General features: G+C 36.4%; 1 protein-coding gene across 4 annotated transcripts in view; it reads right to left on the reverse strand.

The window, feature by feature from the left end:
- The window catches only part of RAPGEF2 (Rap guanine nucleotide exchange factor 2), a 183,599-nt gene that overhangs the window by 105,445 nt on the left and 55,769 nt on the right, over positions 1-22,385 (reverse strand). For all 4 annotated transcript variants that reach the window (XM_027676811.1, XM_027676807.1, XM_027676810.1 and 1 more), the window contains exons 2-4: positions 22,214-22,284; positions 18,500-18,556; positions 3,238-3,321 (exon numbers count right to left, since the gene is read on the reverse strand). In XM_027676811.1, the coding sequence (XP_027532612.1) occupies positions 3,238-3,321; positions 18,500-18,556; positions 22,214-22,284 (212 nt within the window). The remainder of the gene's footprint in view (positions 1-3,237; positions 3,322-18,499; positions 18,557-22,213; positions 22,285-22,385) is intronic.

A 22,385-nucleotide genomic window follows, 5' to 3' on the forward strand; every position in this document is an offset into this window, starting at 1 on the left:
CTACATCATGGGTGGGGGAAGGGACTCTCTCCTACAGTCCTAAAAAACATGGTGGGCATGGACATAGGGTCCATCTGCCATTGTTCAATGCTTGGTGAGCATTTTGCATGTAAATCACTTTCTCTTTTACACACTGTTATTAGTATTGTTGTTGTTACTGTTGGGGGGGTATCTCATTTCTATTTCCAGTAAATTGTTCTTATCTCAGAATCTCTACCCTTTGTGTCTCCCATCAGAAGGGGAGGGGAACCAGCAGTGTCTGGTTTAGGAGAGTCTGGGGGGGGGGGGGGGGAAGGGCATCATATTAGGGAGTGGCATTCCTAAACCATGACACTGGAAAAGCAGAGGGGTTGTCATTTCTTATGCTTTTAGACAGCTTCGGAGGCTGGGACAGGGGGGATGACAACATGTATTTTATTTTAAATTTGGTCAGCTACTGCCCAGCCATCATTTAATGAAGTCAAGCTTGAGAGAGTCAGGAGGACAGGCAAGGAGAAGCTCACAAACTGAGCAGGATTGGCAGGATGCAGCCCAGAGAACTTGTCCAAAGGGATTTACTACAGGTGCGTGGGGCAGGCTGTCAAAAAAAAGAGAATATTTTTGAAATGGGGAAAAAAAATTACGAGTTTCGGTTGGTGATGCTTAGGCATGAATTACTCTTAGCTCAGGGAAAAGAAAAGGTAGGGAAATGAGAATTTTCTGTGTCAATTAGATCTGGAGGTAGGAATATATTTTTTGCTTTCTACATATTTCCTTGCTCCTACACACACTTCTCAGCTCCATCCTAATATCTCACAAGCTTTGCATGTTGCAAAATAATTTCCTAGCGGCTTTTTAGATGGGCAAAGTTAAAATGGATTAATCTGCAAAAAACCACACTAAAATAGTGCAAATATGATTTTACTATTGCAAATTTAGTTTACTCAAATGACAATGTTTTACCCAAACAAGATCAAAATTAGATGATCTCTACTTTGCAATGTTTAGGTCTCTTCCTATTACTTGATGTCAGTGATGAACGAGGACGTGCTCCATTTGCTAAAGCATTGCCAGTTCATTGTAACAACAAGACGACAGCAAGACTCACAAACTATGCAATGCTCAAAAAGGCTCTTGAAATTGTTACTTCTTGTATATGTAAACAGTCAGTTTCAGAAGTTATCCAGTACCTGTCTTTTGCCCACTTTTAACACTACTCTTCAGATTTCAAAATACCACTCTATCAATTCCTTCTGGACAGCAGCCTTTTCAGTAGGTCTCCCTTTTTTCTAGAGCACAGAAAATTTTACTTTAGCATTCCTGCTAATCTGTCTCTTCTGCCAAGTATGTATATCTGAGCAGTTTACTATTTCTGCCTGAGCAATTCACTGGTAGCATAAGTAAAGCTGAAAAACTTAGTTTCCTTCTCAAGTTTTGCTTTATTAAGTAAATAAATCAATAAATCACTTATTACCCAGCAGTATTCCAAATCAGAAATTTAATCTGATATTCCAACTTACTCATTTACAAAGAAAAAAATCCTGATTAACCTTGTCCTAAATTTAGAGAAGGTCCTTACCTACCCTTTGGACTAAGACTTCTGAGCACAAAGCCCCTCACTAGAATAACTCTGATTTTACTCTCCAGAAATACTTTCCATCTTTGTAATTAAAGTTACTTAATTTTGCTTTCAGAGATTTATGTTATCTTGCTTAATTAACAAATTGTCTCTCTTGCATTCACTTCCCAAGTCACTAACTTTGACATCTACTTGACTTCATCCACAACTATGAAACTTATCCTAATGTCAAATTCCATGCTTGTACTTCACAAAGATCTCAGACACTGTTCCACCAGATGTAATTTCTGAATTTCTCTCTGTGAACAGCCCTTAAACGCTCTGCTTAGTGTTGGAGGATCTGAAATTTTCTATTCATTCTTCCAGGAAGAATCTTAAACTCATTGTTCATCTCACCTCTCTTCAAGCGCCCAAAGTGTGCAGAGGCACAAACATTGCTGTATTTCAAAGGAACATTCTTGCCACAGACTATGTACAACCACCCTACCTTAATTCAGGTATTATATATCCTTTCTCCTGGTACCTAAAGGTAGCACTTTCTGCCAGCTTTGTTTCTGGCAGTGCCTGTTTATGGATGACACTTTCACTCTGCCAGCAGCAGGGATTCTCTAATCTGTTGTTGTGATACTTTTTATAATAACCAGTTTTGCAATTTTAGCATCATCTATTTGATAGTACATCAAATATACCATTTTATCAGCAGTGCCTGTCCTTTTACAAACGCAAGACACTTGACTGCACCAAGAACTACCATTACCAAATGGAAGTCCCAAGACTAGCACTGCTCACCCTCTGAAAGGCAGATATCAAGATCTAATTTTTCATGCGCTAACCAATACTAGCTCTAAAGTGGTTTTCCACTGTTTAAAATTGTTAAAAAGTTTCCAGTACTTTCATTATCATGATACCACACAGAGACAGGTCATTCTTTCATTCTGCCTTTCATAAATTTTACTACATTCCACTTGCTTCAAAGAAGTCTTTTAGAGCAGTCTAAATGAATAAGCATATAACCAGGATCTTAAAGTGATTCTACTCTGCTTCCACTAAAATGATCAAGTTCAGCCACGTTAGTGTAAAATCCTTGCAATCACTTGCATTTTTCCCATGGCTCAAAATAATTAATTTTTTTTCACTGTAGCAATATACATTTGAGTGTCTGACACTCAAACTTTTTTTACCATGTGATATACCACTCTTCATGGCAAATCCATTTGCATGAAGCACAGCCTTAAAAAGAAGCAACAAACCTGCAGTAACATGATCTAAGCATATACTAAAACACACACCAAAGACTTGTGCACAGTAAGTAAAGCCTCAGGAAAACATCACAAATTCTAGTGCATCCTATGATTACTTTGATTACTCACAAGAACAGACTCCTCAGTACTTCACTCCATTTTATCATTTTTTTACTTTTTAAAAACACTTGTTTTACTTTTTAAATTGACAGCATCTGCACAACATTTTGCATGGTTGTACCCTGTCCACAATGCTTTCAATTTTAGATATGGGCATAAAACACTTACCACAGTAAGTAAAAGTTAGGAAAAGTGTGCTTATGTGTGTTCTCCTGTGTGTTATTAAGAATAAGATACTGCCTTTTAATTCTAAAAATTTTCCACATCTCAGGATTTATGTTTAAAATATATAATGCAGTACATTCATAGCTGACATACCTGCTCCTTGGAAGAAACATAGATTCTTTAATGAAGACTGAACCAGACAGCAGGATATACCAACAGCTACCAATATCATCAGGGCTGGAATAAAAAGAAAAAAAAAAAAGGACATAGTTCAAAACACTTGATTTGAATTACTCACAGCAGTACCAAATTTGCACTACAAAGACCTGAGAGGCAAAAATGTTCAAAATTATGAAAGCCCCAGTTCAATCATTTATAAAACAATTCCATGAAACTATTCTAATTTCCATCTGCAAATATACACATTATAAGAATGTCTCATTTCATTTACTTCACTTTTTTAAAAGCATATATCTATCCATTTGATAACAGCAGAAATCCAATTAAATATAGCAAAGCATTTAAAATTAAGTCAAGCTACAGTAAACATATTGTACTGTATTCTGTTGAATGTATTACTTTCCTCTTGCTGAAGAGAACTGTAGCCTCTTTCCCTCTATAAATAAGACTTCCTTTCCCAATCCTAGCCATCTCTTCTTAAACCCTTTCTTCAAGACAGAAATTTGCCTTTTGGCATCAGCTTACCTTCCCACAAGATAAGAGACCATTGGAAACATTCACAGATGATAAACCTGCATTAGATTTGTTAGTCATCATTATCTGCTACTAGTATGCACTGCCCCTTTCATGTCTCTTCCTGGCACAAGACTAAATTCCCAATTAAAGAGACAAAAAATTTCTTTTCCCCTCTCTTCATGATATAGAAGAACTGGACGAGAACTTCATCATCCAGGCCAGTTCATTCTACTGTAGATTCAGATCTTGCTCCTTGAGTAATACAAACCCCTTTTTATATGTTTAGACTATTCTTGGATAAGTTCAAATAATGTTTGGACAGGAAAATAAAATAGATTAAGGTTACTAGAAATACCTGCAGTAGAAGTCTTGGTCCATTTTAATAGTCAATACTGAGAATCTCTCTACTTTACTTCAGTTTTTAACACTCCTGCTTCTTCCAGAGAAACTCATTAATTGAATTCAAGTACGTCATTATGAACTGCATGAGCATTCTTATCTGAAAACCACCCTAGTGCCACTAAGAGATGTAGATTACTTAATTAATTTGTAATACCTTCATTTTTTTTAAATTACATGTCTCAAGTCTTTAGAAACAATTAGGCCTAACTTTAAGAAAGAACAGCCCACATCTTGTAACAATGATGACAGCCTAGTATTAAACCTAATCTTAAATCTAAGTACACAATGTACATGTTAGCAGTGTGCTTTTCAGTTGAAGAACTTCAAATTAAGAAGTATATATAAAGTGGTCCTCAAAACAAGCCGGCCTAAAACAGCTGAGAGCAAACCAGCAAACCATCCAACCTAAAAATGTGCTCCATTTTCATCTTGCACTGTGTAATAAAAGCATGAGAGAAAGGACAAACATCAGAAACACACAGAATTAACAGAGGAAATTAAGGACACAATCTATGGCCAAGAACAAAAGAGTTAAATAAGATGACGGAGCTCGCATTTCTTTTCTACCAGCCGATAACCTGACCAGTGAAGCCACACTGGTCAGCTACACACACCAGATCAGTGAAAACTTAACATCTTTAAAATGAAGACTTCAGGAATACTTCTTTATACCGACAGACAACAGAAAATCAAGTGATATCGTAGTCCCACAGCTGAAACAACATTTTGTTTCATATAGTTGAAGTGCTCCAAGCTGCCTTTTCTGAAGAATGCCCCACATGCTTGCTTCTCACATGGACCTGTATCATCCTCAAACTTGTTGGTCTAGAAAAATGAGCATTGTACATAAGTACAGAGAACCAGGTTAAAGCAGACAAACTCAAGAAAACCAGCACTTCAACTGAAAATATCATTCTCAAAAGGATAAACATGAACCTGAGTTAAGTTACATGTCTTTAAACATTCCTTCCCTCACGAGTCCTACGCTGACAGGCATACAACAGTGCTGCTGAACTGCAAGCCTGTTGGGTTTTGTTATGTTTTTCAATAGATGTCATTCTAAATACAAATAATCTGGACTAATTAGCACAGCTGAAATAGACATTTTCAGCAATGGCTATAGAGAGTGATTTCCTAAAGAGCTTGGAAGTAACTGTTTAGGATGTCAATAATAATTTTTTCATGTGGATTACAGTACATTACATTTTCACATACTAAGTTTTTTGTTTGGGGGTGGTAGTTTTTTTCCCTTTTTCTAAAAATTATCAGTTGGACCAAGTCTGATAGATAAGAACCTGGGGTCACAGGCTTCATAACTCTAAAGCAAAAGTCATCAAGAAGATCTGTCTATACTTCCAGAAAGTCATTTCCAATTATAAAAGAAATGAAGCAGAAAAAAAAAATTAAGCCAATGGAAAATATTTTCACTTTTGTAGAAATCTACTAATATACAATCTTTTATTTCCCTCCTTTTAAGAGTTGATTAACTTTTTATTATTTGTAGTAATAAACACCTACATGCAAGGGGCTTTAGTTACCTCTTCTCATAGGAAATCTTTCTACTTCAAAGCTACTGGCTTTCACAAGCACCAGGCAATATGTTCAATATTCAAATTCTTAATGCTACTTTTGAACCTACCTTTGAATCATTTAACAAACAGCTAAAATGATTATACATTTAACTGAAGTAGTTTAATTTTTTCTTATTTGATCACACACAGCATGGCATTTCATTCAGTTAATCATCCAACTCAGTTTTATTTTTTTTTTTCTCAGTTCACAGGTTAATTTTCTTTCTCTGCAAGTTGGCTCTTCAACAGTTTTTGCTCCTTCTCACTTATCTATCATGAACATCATACTTTATCTACTTTATATAGAACCAAAAGAAGCATCTGCTCATTTGACAGCTGAAAGCGCTGATTAAAACGATAAATAAAACTTTAGGAATACCATCTGATGGAATTTATTTTCCCTTTGTTTTATGTGTACTTCAAAAATGTTTTTATTTTTACAGTGACATTTGAGAACTTATAAGCTCTAAGGAATTTGCATCATGCATATCTCCTGAACTCAACCCTTTAATTATCTAAATAGAAAAAAAAAATCTTCAATATTGCTGTGTCACAATAGTGGAAGATTAGTAAAGTGTCTATATTCAAGGTATCTTCCCTGAAATACACTGTATTCTTTTAAAACTTTCACTGCCAGCCAAAACATCATAAATATTTCCAAGACAGTCTTTAAGAGCAAAGAACACTGAGAGGGTTTTAATTCTCTTCATGTTTACAACCAGTAGTGTCTTTATATAGTCTTGAACAAAACATCTGAAAAAATCTCACATGTATAGCAAACACTTTCCTTCCTCCAGAACACACATGCTTCCCTCAAAAAAAAAAAAAGGCAAATTAAACACTGATCTATTCCTTTCATATGAAAACAATATATAACTCCTGCACTTTTCAACACTTGCTACACTCGCAGTTGACTACAATTAAGCCTCAAAAAAGCCATTTGGCAGCCAGCTTTCGCTAGACAGTACTGTTACAAGAAACACATGCAGTTCTTTCATTTTAAGAATTCTGGGCTTTCTACAATCTTATTCAAACATCGTGTGGCTTTCAATCAAGCTTCCATGTTTTCTATACTATGCTTGACATTTGTTCATTAACAATGCATTTGCATTCTACAAGATTTTTGTGCCTGTAATGAAAGACAGAAGAAACTATAGAAGGGGATGCTGAATTACAAAAGCACTTCTTCAATCCACCTGAGGACTCATGCAAATATCATTTTACCCAATAGAGAACACTCACATTTGAAAAGTTTTCTTTGGAATCACATTTCACATTTTGTTTTAAACATCAAAATTCTACAGAATAAGCCCAATTATAAAGTTTTCTTCCAGTGCCAGAATACTGCCTACCCATGGTAGCCCACAGAAGAATTTAGAAACTGTTTTTGTCCCACAGATACTTCTTCTGTCACAGAGAAAACAGCAAATTGTGCTTAAAAGGCTTTTATTGTGGACAGCACACATCCCTGACTGGATTTGCAGGACAGTATTAACTTCATTTCATCCAGAATTAGTTGAAGCAGGATAGATGCTGATGACTTTCCCCCAAAGGCATCCTTACAGGGACACTGGGGTTTTTTCAGCCTAAAACAGTTGAGGGGAGGGTCCAGTAGCATCTATCAGTCAGGCTGATGTAGAAAGGAAAGACACCTGATCAGGTAAGATCTTTCCAATGACTAGTTTAGTAAGGACACCACTGCTGTCCATCACCACCGCAACCACTGAAGCAGCAGCTGCCACTGGAAGAGCAGTGAAAGCTCCACAAAGCAACAAAGCTGGTGAAGGGTCTGGAACACAAGTCTTATGAAGAGCGGCTGAGAGAGCTGGGGTCGTTCAGCCTGGAGAAAAGGAGGCTCAGAAGGGACCTTATCGCTCCCTACAACTACCTGGCACCTTATCACTCCCTACAACTATCTGAAGAGAGGTTGTAGCAAGGTGTGGGTCGGCCTCTTCTCCCAGGCAACAAGCCACAGGACAAGAGTCAGCTTTAAGTTGTGCTACGGGAGGTTTAGATTGGATATTGAAAGGGTTGTCAAGCACTGGAACAAGCTTCCCAGTGAAGCAGTTGAGTCGCCATCCCTGGAGGTATTTGAAAAACACACAGATGTGGACACAGTTTAGTGGTAGACCTTGCAGTGTTGGGTTAATGGTTGGACTCAATGATCTAAGAGCTCTTTTCCAATCTAAATGATTCTATGATTCACATCAGGCTGAAAGCAAAGCTCATCCAACCCAGATAAGTAGCACCTCTACCTAGCTTTGAATTCCTCTCCCCATCCTCCCTCCAGTCTTGTGGGGCTACACGCACAGCAGGAGTGGAAATAACTGAAATCAGGAATTACTGACACATGTACATTTCCAAGCAGGCAATCAGGGTTCCTCTTTGCAGGCAAGATTTTACTTTACCTGTTGGTCTTAACTGACAGAATACATTCCTTCAAGTACCTAAGACTGTGTGTGTGGGGGAGTGCTCTTTGGGGGGTAGAGGGGGTTGGGTTATTTGTTTTTTGTTGTTTGTTCTGGGGGGGTTTCAGCTCAACTACTGTTCTGGATATTCATCAGGATGAAACCTAGGACTGTTAAAAGTTGCCTACCGAATGCAGGAAAGCTATCCACTTTCCCAAGTTACAGAAAACAAGATTTATTACTGAGAAAGTAAGATGACACAGGCAATTTATCCTGCAGAGAATCAGAATGAAGTCAACCCAAAAGTCACACATTAAGGGGCAATAAGAAGAATTAAATCAATACATGTAGTCATTCTGTCCCGAAAATAAGATCTGTGCTCTGTGAAGACAACAAAAAAAGTACTCAAGTACCTAGAGTATTCTTCTAAGTAATATGACAGAGTTACCTACTGATAAAGTTTTCAGAATACTCAGGTTCTAGTAGCAACCTTAAAATGATGCAAAACTGAAAGCCAATACCAAAATACTCACCAATATGCAGGCGTTATTCATAATGTGCACTTCAGTTGTATGAAATCTGAATAAAGCTTGACCTGAAATCTTGACTCTTGTATTATAGCACTTTTGAGGGCAGCGGATTTCCTGGGAAATCTATATATAATTTCCCAGAATGTCAGAGAATTTGATTTACAGCAATTCGGGAGTTAGAAACAGAAACCCATAAACTGGATTGCAATGTCTTCCCATTGTGTTTCCCTCCCCAGCTTCCTTGACGTTGTCCTTTAATGAAACTACAGCCTCCAGCCAGACAGCACAACTCCGTGCTTTGAAAATGACACAGAAACCTGAAGACAGAACTATGCAAAGTAATTTCATAGCTGTCACTAACTGTTCTGTCTGGAAACATCAATTACATAATTATGCAACAGCTGATGACATCACCAGGTTGTCATCACTGATAAGGTTAGACAGTCTTTTCAGACTTAGGTCTTCACATTTTCTAGCATATGACTGTTCTGTGAGACCTCAGAGGTACTCAAAGTTCAAAAATCAGGAAGCAGTTATAAACCTCCAGACTTCCAAGACCCACAAAGCTTGCAGGCTTTCTCAAAGTCTTCAGCACTTGTATCAAACTCTTCATGCTATGATCTATTCATTTCCCTAGAAGGGGTAGCTTCTTATTCCCAGATCCCCAATTAGCTACATACATACTACTTAAAACCAAAGCTTTATTTTCTAATTCTAATTATTTTATTTCAATATAAAGCAATCAGCAGCACTTGCACATTTGTAACTATACATTTTAAACTATGCAACTGAATTAAATATTAACAGCATATCAAAGAAATTATGCACATGAAATAACTTGTTTCAACATGTCCCTTACACCTATGGATTCTGTAAGGCATCTCTCTACAGTAGGACAGATGTTCCAGTTTTAGCTTTCAGATTTCCTGATCCCATAAGATGCGGAAAAACCCTCCAAAATAGTCAGCTACAATAAAGATTTAAGTCAACCTGTTGAAGGCCAAATAAATCTCAAATATCTACACCATCTGTAGTGTCTTCCTCTATCCTAACAACTCCTGACGCATCACTTTCCTTTAAAAATTCTTTAGAAGTAGTTAGATTTTAACAAATGCAATCCATTTAATTCTCATTGTCCACCAAAATGAGACTCAGAACTACTAAAACCTCTGGAATAATGAATCATTCAGTACATGCTTACCATGTGCCTTTAGCTTCAACTAGATTTGAACATCATTAAGTAAGTACAGTGGCAAGAATTTGCAGGTCTTTGTGATGACTGCTGTCAGACACGCTTTAATTCTGTAAAATAAGACCTCTCTTCAGTGCAAAATTCAGTACCTGGACTTAAAAGCATATGCTGAACAGAAGTCTTTGCTGCTCCGACCACCTTCTGTTCATTGGTTTTTCAGCCAACTCCTTCAAAACAGCACTTGAAAAAAGCTAAGCAGCATGCAGGTCTCAATGGAAACAAGCATGGAAATTACTTCCATACAATAACTGCTTAATATTCCTTTTACAGGAGTTGTGTCTATCCTGAGACTTAAACAATGGAGGTGCCATTCTCCCTCCAACGCTGGACTGAATGGTCCAGCAACACCAGATGCTGGAAGGACCCCTAACATAAGTCGAACATCAGCATCCAAAATTACTTCCCATTCAGAGCTATTTTTCAAGCTACTTCATAAAAAGGTCATGAAATCAGCAAGAACAATTTCTTGGTTGTGAAAGAGCTGGTTTGATTTATGGAGACAATAATTCTTTAAAATTCCAACCACTAAAGGATTCATTCAAGACTTATATTTAAACTGGATATAGTACCATCATGCTACAAGCTATAACACTTGTAACTGTTCTGACAAAAGAACTTATATTACAAACCAAGATGTACCTAGAAGATTACATTGTCATGTAATCATACTCAATGCTGTTCAAAGTTGAATAAATTTCAGAAAGTAAGCACGGAGTAATTCCAAAGGCATTATTCATGCTCCCAGATCTCCACTTGTGAGAGGAAGAAACAATGAAAACTTGACATGTCAGAACTGGGACCTCTTTCAGGTATTTAAGCACAACACAAGAAGAAATCACAAAGAACATTGCTCTGCAAGCTTATGTTCCATAGGATATTGTTCCAGCAGATTAATCTGTCTGTTTCTCTTTGCTCATTTTGGTTAACTTCTGTCTGCTGAAAGCTACAGGTAGTTTATCATTTTAATTGAATAACCATTGCCACAATTAAACATTAGCCCTGAAATGCCTTGGAATGTCAAACATGTCTAAGTTGAACAATTCTTTCAGGTAGATTTCTCATTGCCAGAAGATCCTGCCCACTAGCACTGTAGTATTTTAACACTCAGAATAGCCAGAGAACCATTTACTAACATTGTCAGCACTGTCTATAATCCTTATAATGCTCCTTATTATGCCAGTTAAGTAGTTACCTGACATCTGCCAGAGCATTTTAGATGCTCTTGATGACATTAGCAGGTATATCCCAAACACAGAAATAAAAGAGACTGGTACTTGATGCATCAGCCACAATTTTCAAATACTTTTTCATTATACAAACACATTGAAGTCATAATTAGAGTGATGATTAGAAATAAGAATAAATATAAGACAAAGTTAAAATATATTCAGTAATAAAACTGCTAACTAAGAATTTAGAACTTCTGATTTTCACTAAACAAGCGCCTTAAAGTGCATATTTCAACTGATGTCCATGATTATCTTTTATTAATGGACACAAGATGAAAACTGGTGTCTTGTCTCCTGGTAGAAAGAATGGGAAATGAAGAAGAATAAACCATGGGAAGCAATTACTCAGTATTCTGAAAACAAATAATCAGAAGTATATTTTTCTTTAGAGTATTAAATTTATTTGTATGCTTTGCCACTTATAAAATCAAAATAAAACAGAAAATTCAGTCAAATTAAAGATTATTGCAGTGTCAGTAATGCCTGTCAGTCTAAGACAGGTGATTAAACAGGCAATCAATAAATATATTATGCAAACAAACACACACAAGATAATTGACCTACTGTCACTGAAATCTTGATCCTAAACTTGTACGGTGAATTAGCCCTTGATACCAGAAGAGAAATTTAAAACAAAATTATAGTCTCCTAAATCATAAGAAAAAAAAATTACAGAAGTAGTAAAATAAAATGATCTTGGATCTAAAATACCCTGTGGTCAAGACAGACAAATCTGTTCTTATATCTAACCGCCTCCTAGTATTTCTCCAAAATCAAAGCTTTTATTCTCAGAATTACAGCAACAACAAAAACACAATAGGTTTTAGTGAAGCATTTACGGTGAAGAAGGTGCAAAAACATTACTTCAGTTGTCATTCAAAGAAGTCTCAAAATCAGGTCAAATAGTAAAAGAAATTTGGAACTGGCTATGCAAAGCCAACAGACTAACATTGATCACTGACACTACTAAGAAGCCTTGATTCAGTGACTGTTTATACAGAGACAACTGTCAGGTCCTTGAATGTGTTTGTTTTAATGATACACAGTGCCTAAGAAATCTCCCACAGAAAATGCATTCACAATACAACATATGAATTCAGGTTCCTGATTTACTGCAGTGCAGAACTGGCAGTATCCCAATGCTATTTTGGCAACTGTCCAACTAGCAGAAGGTGCAATACACCTTTAGGAATACTTTCAGGACAAGGAAGAAAAAAAAAGAAAGAAGAGACCAGTCCTGCTGCAGCAGTTCTTTGCATTATTAAATATACTACTGCAAGATTTCCACAGAAACCTATGGATGTACAAGCAGCATGAATATATGAATATATATTTTATTTTATATATATATATATATATATATATATATATATATGAATATATATTGGCTGCAGAGGTTTACTTGAAAATTCAGATACTGACCCAGCAATCCTAGAATCATTTAGGTTGGAAAAGACCTTTACAATGATGAAGTCCAACCATTAACCCAATACTGTTATATTCACCGTTAAACCATGTCACCAAGCACCACATCTACAATGTCTTTTAAATACCTTCACAGATGGTGACTCAACCACTTCCCTGGGCAGACTGCGCAAGTGCTTGACAACCATTTCTGTAAAGAAATCTTTCCTGATAGCCAATGTAAACCTCCCCAGCACAACTTGAGGCCATTTCTTCTTGTCCTATCACTTCTTACATGGAAGAGACCAATCCCCACTCTGTTACAACATCCTTTCAGGTAGCTGTAGAGAACAATAAGATCTACCTGAACCTCCTTTTCTCCAGGCTAAACAACCCCAGTTCCCTCAGCTGCTCCTCATAAGACTTGCGCTCCAGACCGTTCACCAGCAACGCTGCTCTTCTCTGGACATGCTCCAGCACCTCAGTGTCTTTCCTGTAGTGAGGGGCCCAAAACTAAACACAGGATTCAAGATGCAGCCTAACCAGCACCAAGTACGAGGGGGCCATCACTACCCTGGTCCTTCTCGCCACACTGTTGCTGAGCCAAGCCAGGATGATATTGGCCTTCTTGGGCACCTGTATCACAGAATCATTCAGGTTGGAAAAGACCTCCAAGACTGAGTCCAATCTATGACCAAACAGACTCCACACTCTCAGCTCTGTTTTATTTCTGCTTCTCTGGAGAAGACATACTCTGAGTTTACTACGTATATTCAGTGCATTTTAAATAAGACCAAGAAAGAAATCTTTTATAGGGGCTCCGTGAAGTCAAGAATATTCAGTAAACAAGGACAGCAACTGCAGAAATATGGCACAAGCCCCCCACAAAAAGGTGCATTCTGTCCAAAACTCAGAAATTCTGGTTAAAGTATTAAGGAATACAAGGTATTAATTTTACTGACAACTTGGAATACCATTAGTGGAAAACCAGCTTGATCCTCATACATTTCTGTAGCAATTACTTTCTGCAGTCTTTTAGGCTTTATATCTGTAAGATATAAACATATATACCTATAGACTACATACATTATATCTGTATAGAATAACTAGTTTTTATGATACCAACATCATAAAATTTCTTGAACACCTACAGAACATAAAAGCATTCAATACAGTTTCAATAAGGTGGTCTCAGCAAAGCTGTTCTGTTTAAAAATCATGCAGTAATAGCTAAAGAAGGTGCTTTAAACTCATTTTTGTCACACGTCATTGTACAATTAAGTCAGGCTACATAGAAATGTACGGCAACATTGGCATTACTTTTTGTTGGTTTATATGCACTGTTTCTATCCTCTTGAGGGTCTTCAGGACAATATGTTACCGTGAAAAAACTATGAATTCAATAAATGTCACTTTTATTGTTAGACTTAAAGTCTGACTTAGATTCACACTCTTAAAGACTACTCATAGATCTGTTTCTCAACTGTCCTTGCACAGAACTACTCTACGTTGATTACACAGACCTACAGCTGCTTAGCTAAGGCACACACAGATATTTTACAGGTACATCCAAAATCCCCACGACTTCCTGTGTAATGCATGATACCTGCATGGATGACAGCATGTCTCTTCCCTGGGAAGAGCATGCTCCTGAGCAAGCTCTGCAAGTTCCCTGCCAGTCACTGTCCTGAGTCCATTCACCCACGTGCCCTCAGATGATCTAACACAACCTGTCCCAAAGCTACACAAAGTTAATGCCCTCCAGCATTTTCATGTTCTACCTCATGAAAGACACTAACATTTTCATCTAAAAAAACAACAGGTATTTGAGTAGCTACCAAAAAGTTGTGCTCCTTTATTTCCTTTCCAGATTTCATTTGTTTCAGGTTTTGATAGCTGGGCCAAGCCATTACTGAAGAACACTGCATGGCTAATCCAAACCCAATGTGTTTGGGTCTTGTGATTTGCCATGGTGATGTAATTCAGAAAACTTGGCTAAGACTGGATGGTGATATTGCTGCTACTGGGCCTGAGAATTTAGTTCTAATCATGGAAATATCAAAAAAGATGTGCTAAAATTATGTATCTTTATCCTTTTTACAGCATTCTCCAATTCTCATCCCCTTTTGTCTCCCCACTCCACCTACTATATATGCACTATAGTCTTAACAGAAGTGGATGTTTTTCATCCCAGATCACATGACAAGTGAGGAATGAGGAAAAAGCAAGACAAAACAGAATTGTACAAATACAGCTTTTTGCCACACACCTGCCTACCATTGTTAGTAATTTAGAAATTAACAAACTTGTTATTTCTCATTTCAGCTGTGGACACTCTCTGTAGTAATAACTCAGTTTTACACACAAGATTTTTTCTCTCCAATCTCCAGTTTACATGTACAACTTCTACTTTTTTATTCCCCACACTGAATTTCATTAAAGGCTGCACAACTGAATGACATAAAAGCACACAAACATGTTGGCATTAGACAAGAGCTTTTTTCAGCCATAGAATTTAACATTGAAATTCAGTTCAAGATATCCAAGAGATAACTACTCTTCTTTAAACACTTGTCCTTTTCTAAGAATCAACACAATCAAAACCAATAGCCTACTACTAAAATGCTGCAGGCTGAGAAATTTTTTACTGACCAGACCTTAAATCCAAAATACACATTTTCTCACTAGGGACATGTGGGAGGTAGGAGCATATATTCTATCAGGCTTTCCTTTGAAGGATCTCTTAAACTAGGACAACTTTACGATAACATGGGATTGGGGTTTCCTTTGTATTTTTAAAAAACAATACAAGCAGTAGCTAAGTTAGTTCTAGGTTCAGTCGCTCAGAAACTACAGGGAATGTGATCACAAAAACATGTGCTACAGCCTGGCAATTCAGAAACACATGAGGTTTTATTACTGAATGACTTTGGACTGCAGATCATCAAACCTTAAAATATTTTCTGCTAATTCAATATCCTCAGGGAAGAAAATAAGTAAAGCCTAAAGACATGTACGACTTCCTTACAGAAAGAGTAAGTCAAACACCACTGATGCATACAGACAAATATCAAAGAGCAGGGCTGAAAACCATATATAGCCCTTGCATGAAAAATGAGGAGGAAAAAGAGGTACTGCGTTTATTAGAGACCCATTCATTTCCTTAAGGGCAAAGCATCTATTGCCAAAGATTGCTCTCTGCCATCATAGCAAACATCTAAATTTTGATCTGAAAAATTTTGTTCAACTGTCAAGAGGTATAAACACCCTCTACAAATCTGCTAAAACTTTGGTTCCCAAAGAAAAAGCTAATTGGAAACTTACTGTTGGAGACATCTATAATTACTATCCTGCAGACATGAAAATAGAGCTTTTTTTTCCTTTGAACTACTGAGAAAATATGTATCAAATGACCAAAACAAATATTTTTTTAATGAGAAGTAGATTAAAAAAAAACAGAACAAGTAAGCGTGTCAAGTAAACCCCAACTCTGAAATTTTGCTCTGCAGGTTTTTGAGCCCTTCCCATCAAATGCAAGTAGTAGGATGACTGGCAAATGAAGAATAACTCAAGCTGAACTGCCACTTCTAATAACCCAGTTTCCATTTAAACAGTGAGATGGCCGTAGGGTTTGAGAATTTGTCACTACCATGTATACCCGCTGATAGTAAAGTAAATGCAGATGAGATGAGCCAATTTTAAACAACGTGCCCTATTTTATCCCTTCGGTCAAAAAAAGAAAATCTATAGAGATACCATGAAAATTAACTACTTTTTTTTTTTAATGTAGGATAAAATAATTACTGTGTTTGTAAGGAACACAGATAATTATTTTCAGCATTGTATACACGCAGTAGAAACTTACCTCTTTATACATACAGCTAACAATGCAGACAGGAACAAAATTTTCACAATGAGAAAGTTTTGATCAAATAAACAAAGTAACGGTATTAGTTTGCATGTTAGCACTTAGGGATAAAGATTTAGCTTTTCTGCATTGAGACATTAACTTGTGCCTCAGGGAGGTCACACACACAGGTCAATTAACAGCTCCAACAGTTGCAGCTATTTTAATAGATGTAGCACCCAATTCAGATTTCACTGCAAACATACCATCATTGGGGGAAAAATAAAGTTGTAATTTAACAAACAATCTAAAAAGTTCAAATATAATGCTTTTTTAAAACCTTAGCCTTCATGATCAAAATAAGAGCTTCAAGTGATAAATTCTGGTATGTTCAACAAAAAGTGACCAGGTTCCATGTTCCAAACTCATTTCGTATAGCTCATAACAGAGTGGGTTGATTCTGGCCTGGCTATCAGTTTGCTTATCTCCCGCAGTACTCAAAGCATTTTTCCAAACATGTACACTGTAAAATCGGAATTCTGTTTTTTAGAAGACTACATCTTCAACACATAGGCTGAGTTTGAGAAACAAAAAAAGGATTCCTCCAAGTTTATTATTCTAAAAATGGAACACTGAAAAAAGACTGCAGGTTCCATGGTATTTTCTTACCAGGTAGGTCCCAAATCGTTTATTAAAAAAAATTGTACGTTCTGTTACTCAGAGTAACAGAACATATATTTCTGGCATCAAAATATTGAATTTTTAATTTTTTTTAAATAAAAAATATTCAGTGTTAATTTTCAGGTTTAGTCCATTAAAGATTAAATGAGAAATGTAAAACACTAGTGCAAGCACATTTTACATTAGCATCTCTATCCAGAAACTGCCCAACTGCCCATTAAATCTACTGAATAAGTCATGGGGAAAAAATGTCAAGAAGTAAGTAAATATGAATGACAGGCAAACAACCAAAGTGAAGTCACATGAAAGGAGTGACAAAGGAAATCAGTCCAAAAGAAGTGCAAAAAGCACTTCAAGTTAACCCAGATTTCACAATTTTCTGTTTGTGAATTTTCTTTTTTCAGGCATATATTTCCTGTAACTTTTGCTTGTATTAAGTATATGGTTAACTAGCAGTATTGATTAATTCAGCATATAATTTAAATTTAAGTCAGTGGTTAGAATGAGCCAAAATATACTGGGTTTAAACAGAAAGTCTGTTACACATAACAGACACAAACCAACTGCCTAGTAAAGGACAAAACACCAGCACAACGGTCTCAAGCAAATTAGTCTGTAAAATGAATAAAGATTGTACTGGTCTAATTAAACTTATCTATCCACCTATAGATTTTATCTATCCACCTATGGATTTTTACCTTGTGCATTTCCCATACATAACATTATTGGGTTTCATTAGACCTTAATTTAACTTTGCTGAATTGTCAAGGCTTAGCATTAAAGTTTGTTCAATCACATCATCTTCATGATGGTCAATACAGGAAAAATTACACATATATTAAAGAAACCATACAGGTTTTTTGTATGCTTAAATATTCAAATAACACCAGACATGCCCCAGAAAAAATATGCATTTAGAGTCTGGTTTAGGGGGCAGTAAGTAAAAATATGATAAACATTTTGTTTCAATAAATTGTTTGCATAAATGAAGCAATTGCAATTCTCAGATCTCTACAGCAAATCTGAGTTGACATTAGAGCACATCCCTGCTAATTATAAACCATGTTATATGTGTCAATTTGGCACCTCTAGCACGAAAAGCTGATCACTACTACTTTCACAAAACTGAAGTAAAACAAAATGACAACTAATGAGAAGACATCCCACACCCTCTAATTTTATATAAATTTAATACAACATGCACCACCGAGCAAGAGCCACTGTTAGCTCTCTCCCTGGCACCAGCAAATTTCTCCACTGTTTGATGATGAAAATGAAGTGGATATTTACACACTGTGCACTGGGCAAGGAATTTGGCATCAATCACTGTCCTTAACTCACTTTAAAATTAATTAATTCTTTAAATATTCTACAAAAGGAAGCAGAAATACTTACTAGTACAGAACTTCATTCGCTTCATGCCTTTCATATCTAACAGTTTCACACATCATTCTGAAAGAGAAGAAGTCATTTGTAGTTACGATTCTTATCAATGTCACAAAGATTTCACTTTCTGAAGTTACTCAGCATTTCCACGTGCCTCCAACACTTGCAGAAACTAACCATCAATTTAAAGCTAAGCTGATTCATAATTTAAGAAAACAAATTATTAAATATAAGCATTAAAGTTATTAGTTCATCCAAGATCAGATTTGATTTAGGATATTAGATGTAACTGTTCCTATAAAAAAATTCTATAAAAATGGATAAAAATATACTGATCTCATTTTATAAAGTGATGTGATAAAGTTGCTTTATAAAAAACAATTCTGGATTTTAGAAGTGGATGGAAATGTATTATACGCAACACTCATCAGAAATAAAACAATATAAAAACTGCTCCCATTTTCAAGTCAGGTTCAATAGATAAAACAAGAAATTATGTTGCATGGTAAATCAATGCTTCTCATTTTGCTAAAATTGAGCAACTTGAAAATTACCATGAGATTTTAATGCTGAAATCCCAGAGGGCTCAAAGTAGAGAGAATTTCCTGTAGAGAAATCCTTTGTCTAGAGGGGAGGATTAAAGTACTTTCACATTCACTGTCTCCCTGACAAATGTGGCATAATAGAGGGAAACTATAATGGAACTTACCACATATTAGGAAATCTAATGTTAATTTGGTGTAAAAAAAAAAATCAACATGCCATTTCTGTCTATTGTCTTAAGGAAACAGCCCTACAAATTGCTGGGGAGATTGGGGGGGAAGGGGAAGGAAACAAGTCCCTCTGCCTCCCTTGGCATTTCTAAGGCTCTGAAGCAGACTGCAAACCCCAAGGCTATTTGACAGACAGTCAGACAGATTTGCCTAAGAGGCTCATGTGAACATTCAAACGAGCAACTATATTTAAATTTTGAAAGAAAATTTTCTTTCCTCACACAATTCATCCTCAGAATCTCAGTGTACCAATGACCAGCTGCCAGTAATGATATCATAAGCAGAGAAAAGCACTCAAGAATTGCTGCTAAGGCAAAAACTCTCAAAAAAGTTGATTTGAGGCCTGGAAGAGTTGGTCTGGGTTTGATGTAACATTTAAAAAAGGCATCTCTTTGCCACTTGCTAGATCATTCATTTCAATAGCCAACACACTGCTACAAAAGTCACCTTAGCACTCACCTCTTGCAGGATTTTTACATATTAATTCAACCCACAAAGAAATAATGCTTTTTCTGTCCAGAACTGGCAGGCTTATAGTGGTATCCTGACTATTCATAAATTGTTAACAGAAAACTGAGATCGTAATTCTGTTTGCTAATAAAATATCCGTATAGGTATAGATACAATATATAGAATATATATATATAGAAATCAAGTTTTATTACCACAGTCTTTCTTCCAACCCCATTATTTTAGATCTACTCTTTGGGTCATCTTTGAGAACTTTTCTTCCAGGCAATGTCTGTACTGTATATAATTAAGTATTATGTATTCCATATCAATTTCAGCTAATGAAAAATCTTCCTACTTCCTGGCACAGCAAAAAACTTTTTGAACCATAGAACCATCTCTTTTCAGACGCTGCTCTCCAGCATAAAAAATTGGGTCTTGTCAAAATCTTTTACAGACACTGAAAAGCTACTGTCTGCTTCTACCTCCTGAGCCCTCATCTTCTCTCTGATCCTCTGTTTTAAGAGGGAAGGGGAGTACGGACATGAAGTTACTGGTGAGAAGATACCAGAAAAAAGTCATTATTAGGGGTCAGATTTAAAAATTAAAATACTGCTCAAGGGAAGTCCGTGGCCTACTGGTCTGAAATGATGCTAGGCAATGGGCCACCTAAGAGTAGGAGTTAGAGGAAACAGAATCACCTTAACAAGCAAGTTTAGTTCCCCTCTGAATTGAGATAGAAGGAAGCACATTATTGATGAAGTCATGCAAGTTCACCACTGCCACTGAGTATTACAGCATTTTGGTCCCATTATTAGGACAGTAATAGAGGAAAAAAATGCCTCTTACAGAAGGCAGCCAAGCATTTCAATTCTTGTGTTACAGTGATACAGCTAGAAATTACAGCAACCAAGTAGCACAAACTAGATTGCTTCCTCAAGTATTTGAAAAATTGAATTAGTTCTGGTCAATGCTGGTGTCCAATTCTTGCTCAATCGCTCAAATGTGATCTTTGTCCACTTCCTAAACAAATATAATAAATTCAATATGAGATCACCAACAAGCCATGTGGTAAGTTATTTACTACTAGAGGCCACATTTAACACATTAGGTTTCAAAGAATCTGAGAGGTTTTTATGGCATTCCACTGCCAAAAGGAGAGTCGTATCCTAAAGGATACTATAAAAGCTTTCAGTTCAACATCTGCCAGGAGTCCAGCCTTTTCCATGTACGGTACTGTAAACAGAAGCTCTCTGTGAGGAATTCACTATGCTGGGAGAGCGAGTTCCACACATTCCTCAGCAGGAACCTCATTCTGCACAGGAAGCCAAGAAGCACATACCAACATACCACGCAACCATATGTGCACACTTTGATCTTTGTAAACAACATCAGTTCAACTCCAGCTATGCAAAACTTCATGTGCTAAAAGTCTTGCACATAATAACATAACACAAAATACTTTAGCTGAATATGACCACGGACTCCTTCCAAAGCAAAGTAATTACAGAGACTTCTTTGAAGTCAACATTCATATTGCAAAATGTGTCTTGATCATTTTGGAAGAAAGAAAACCCCGCCTTCTATTTTTTCCAAATTACAGAATATTGGCTTGGGAATGTGGACTCTCACAGAATGACAAAGCAAAAGGCCAGAAATTAGAACCTAAACCAGCGTTAATCAAGTCAAAGCTTCATCAGCATCTTCAGATGTGGCAAATGTTGGCATACACCAGGATGCAAAACAGCAGTAATTCACCCTCTCACCCCGCAGAGCATAGAGAAGATGTGCTGGCCTCCCTCTGCAGCTGCCAGCTTCACATCAATGCCAAAATAATCTTAGAAACCTTAGAAACAGTTACATAAAAATCAAACAAACTCAAGTCTTTACCAAAAAAAACCAAAAAATCAGGAGTTAATGTGAAAGTTTTTACTTGAGGTCATTTGCTTCATGAAGCATTTTAGTAAAAAAAATGTGGATGACCTTTATTAGATATTTTTACTAAGTATCATTTGCAAGTGCTGTACACAATTTGTCTAAAACTTCCATACAAAAGCAAGCACACACTGAAACAGAAGCTGAATAACAAACTCTGCTCTCATGATTATTATATTACATAAATGATTTTGTCTATATATAGGCTTTCGATCAGGACTGGACCTTATACTCTGTACGTAAAGCATTTACTTCTAGTCTGAAAATTTGAAAAGAAAACAAATGTATCCACAATAGACATAAATAGGAAGGAACAAATAGAGATGTATATGCACACATACAAGAGGAAAGTGTTAGGACAATAAAGAAGGGAAGAAATGGATGCAGTAAAAATCAGCTTTTCAGTTTGAGGTAGGGCACACAAGAGGTAGTATCATCATCATCATGGCTAGGCTTCGCGAACGAAGATTTGAGAACAAGAGGTAGTATACAGTTAGCAAAATTACTGTTCCTTTGCTTTGTTAGTGCATTAACATACGTGTTTTTTAATGACAAAGTATCATACCTTAGCTGATGCTCTCTCAGATTCGACAAAGCTTCCATTCCATGTAAATATGAATAAACAATCTCCAAGTCCTGCAAACATAAGGAAAATATTATTAGGATTCTCAGTTCGGTACAAGCTATTAAAATACCTCACAAAAATTTTTTTAAAAAATCCAAAGCTCTCCTATTGG

Source organism: Neopelma chrysocephalum, unplaced genomic scaffold, assembly GCF_003984885.1.
Source record: "Neopelma chrysocephalum unplaced genomic scaffold, ASM398488v2 Primary Assembly neopelma1_42, whole genome shotgun sequence".
NCBI lineage: Eukaryota > Metazoa > Chordata > Aves > Passeriformes > Pipridae > Neopelma > Neopelma chrysocephalum.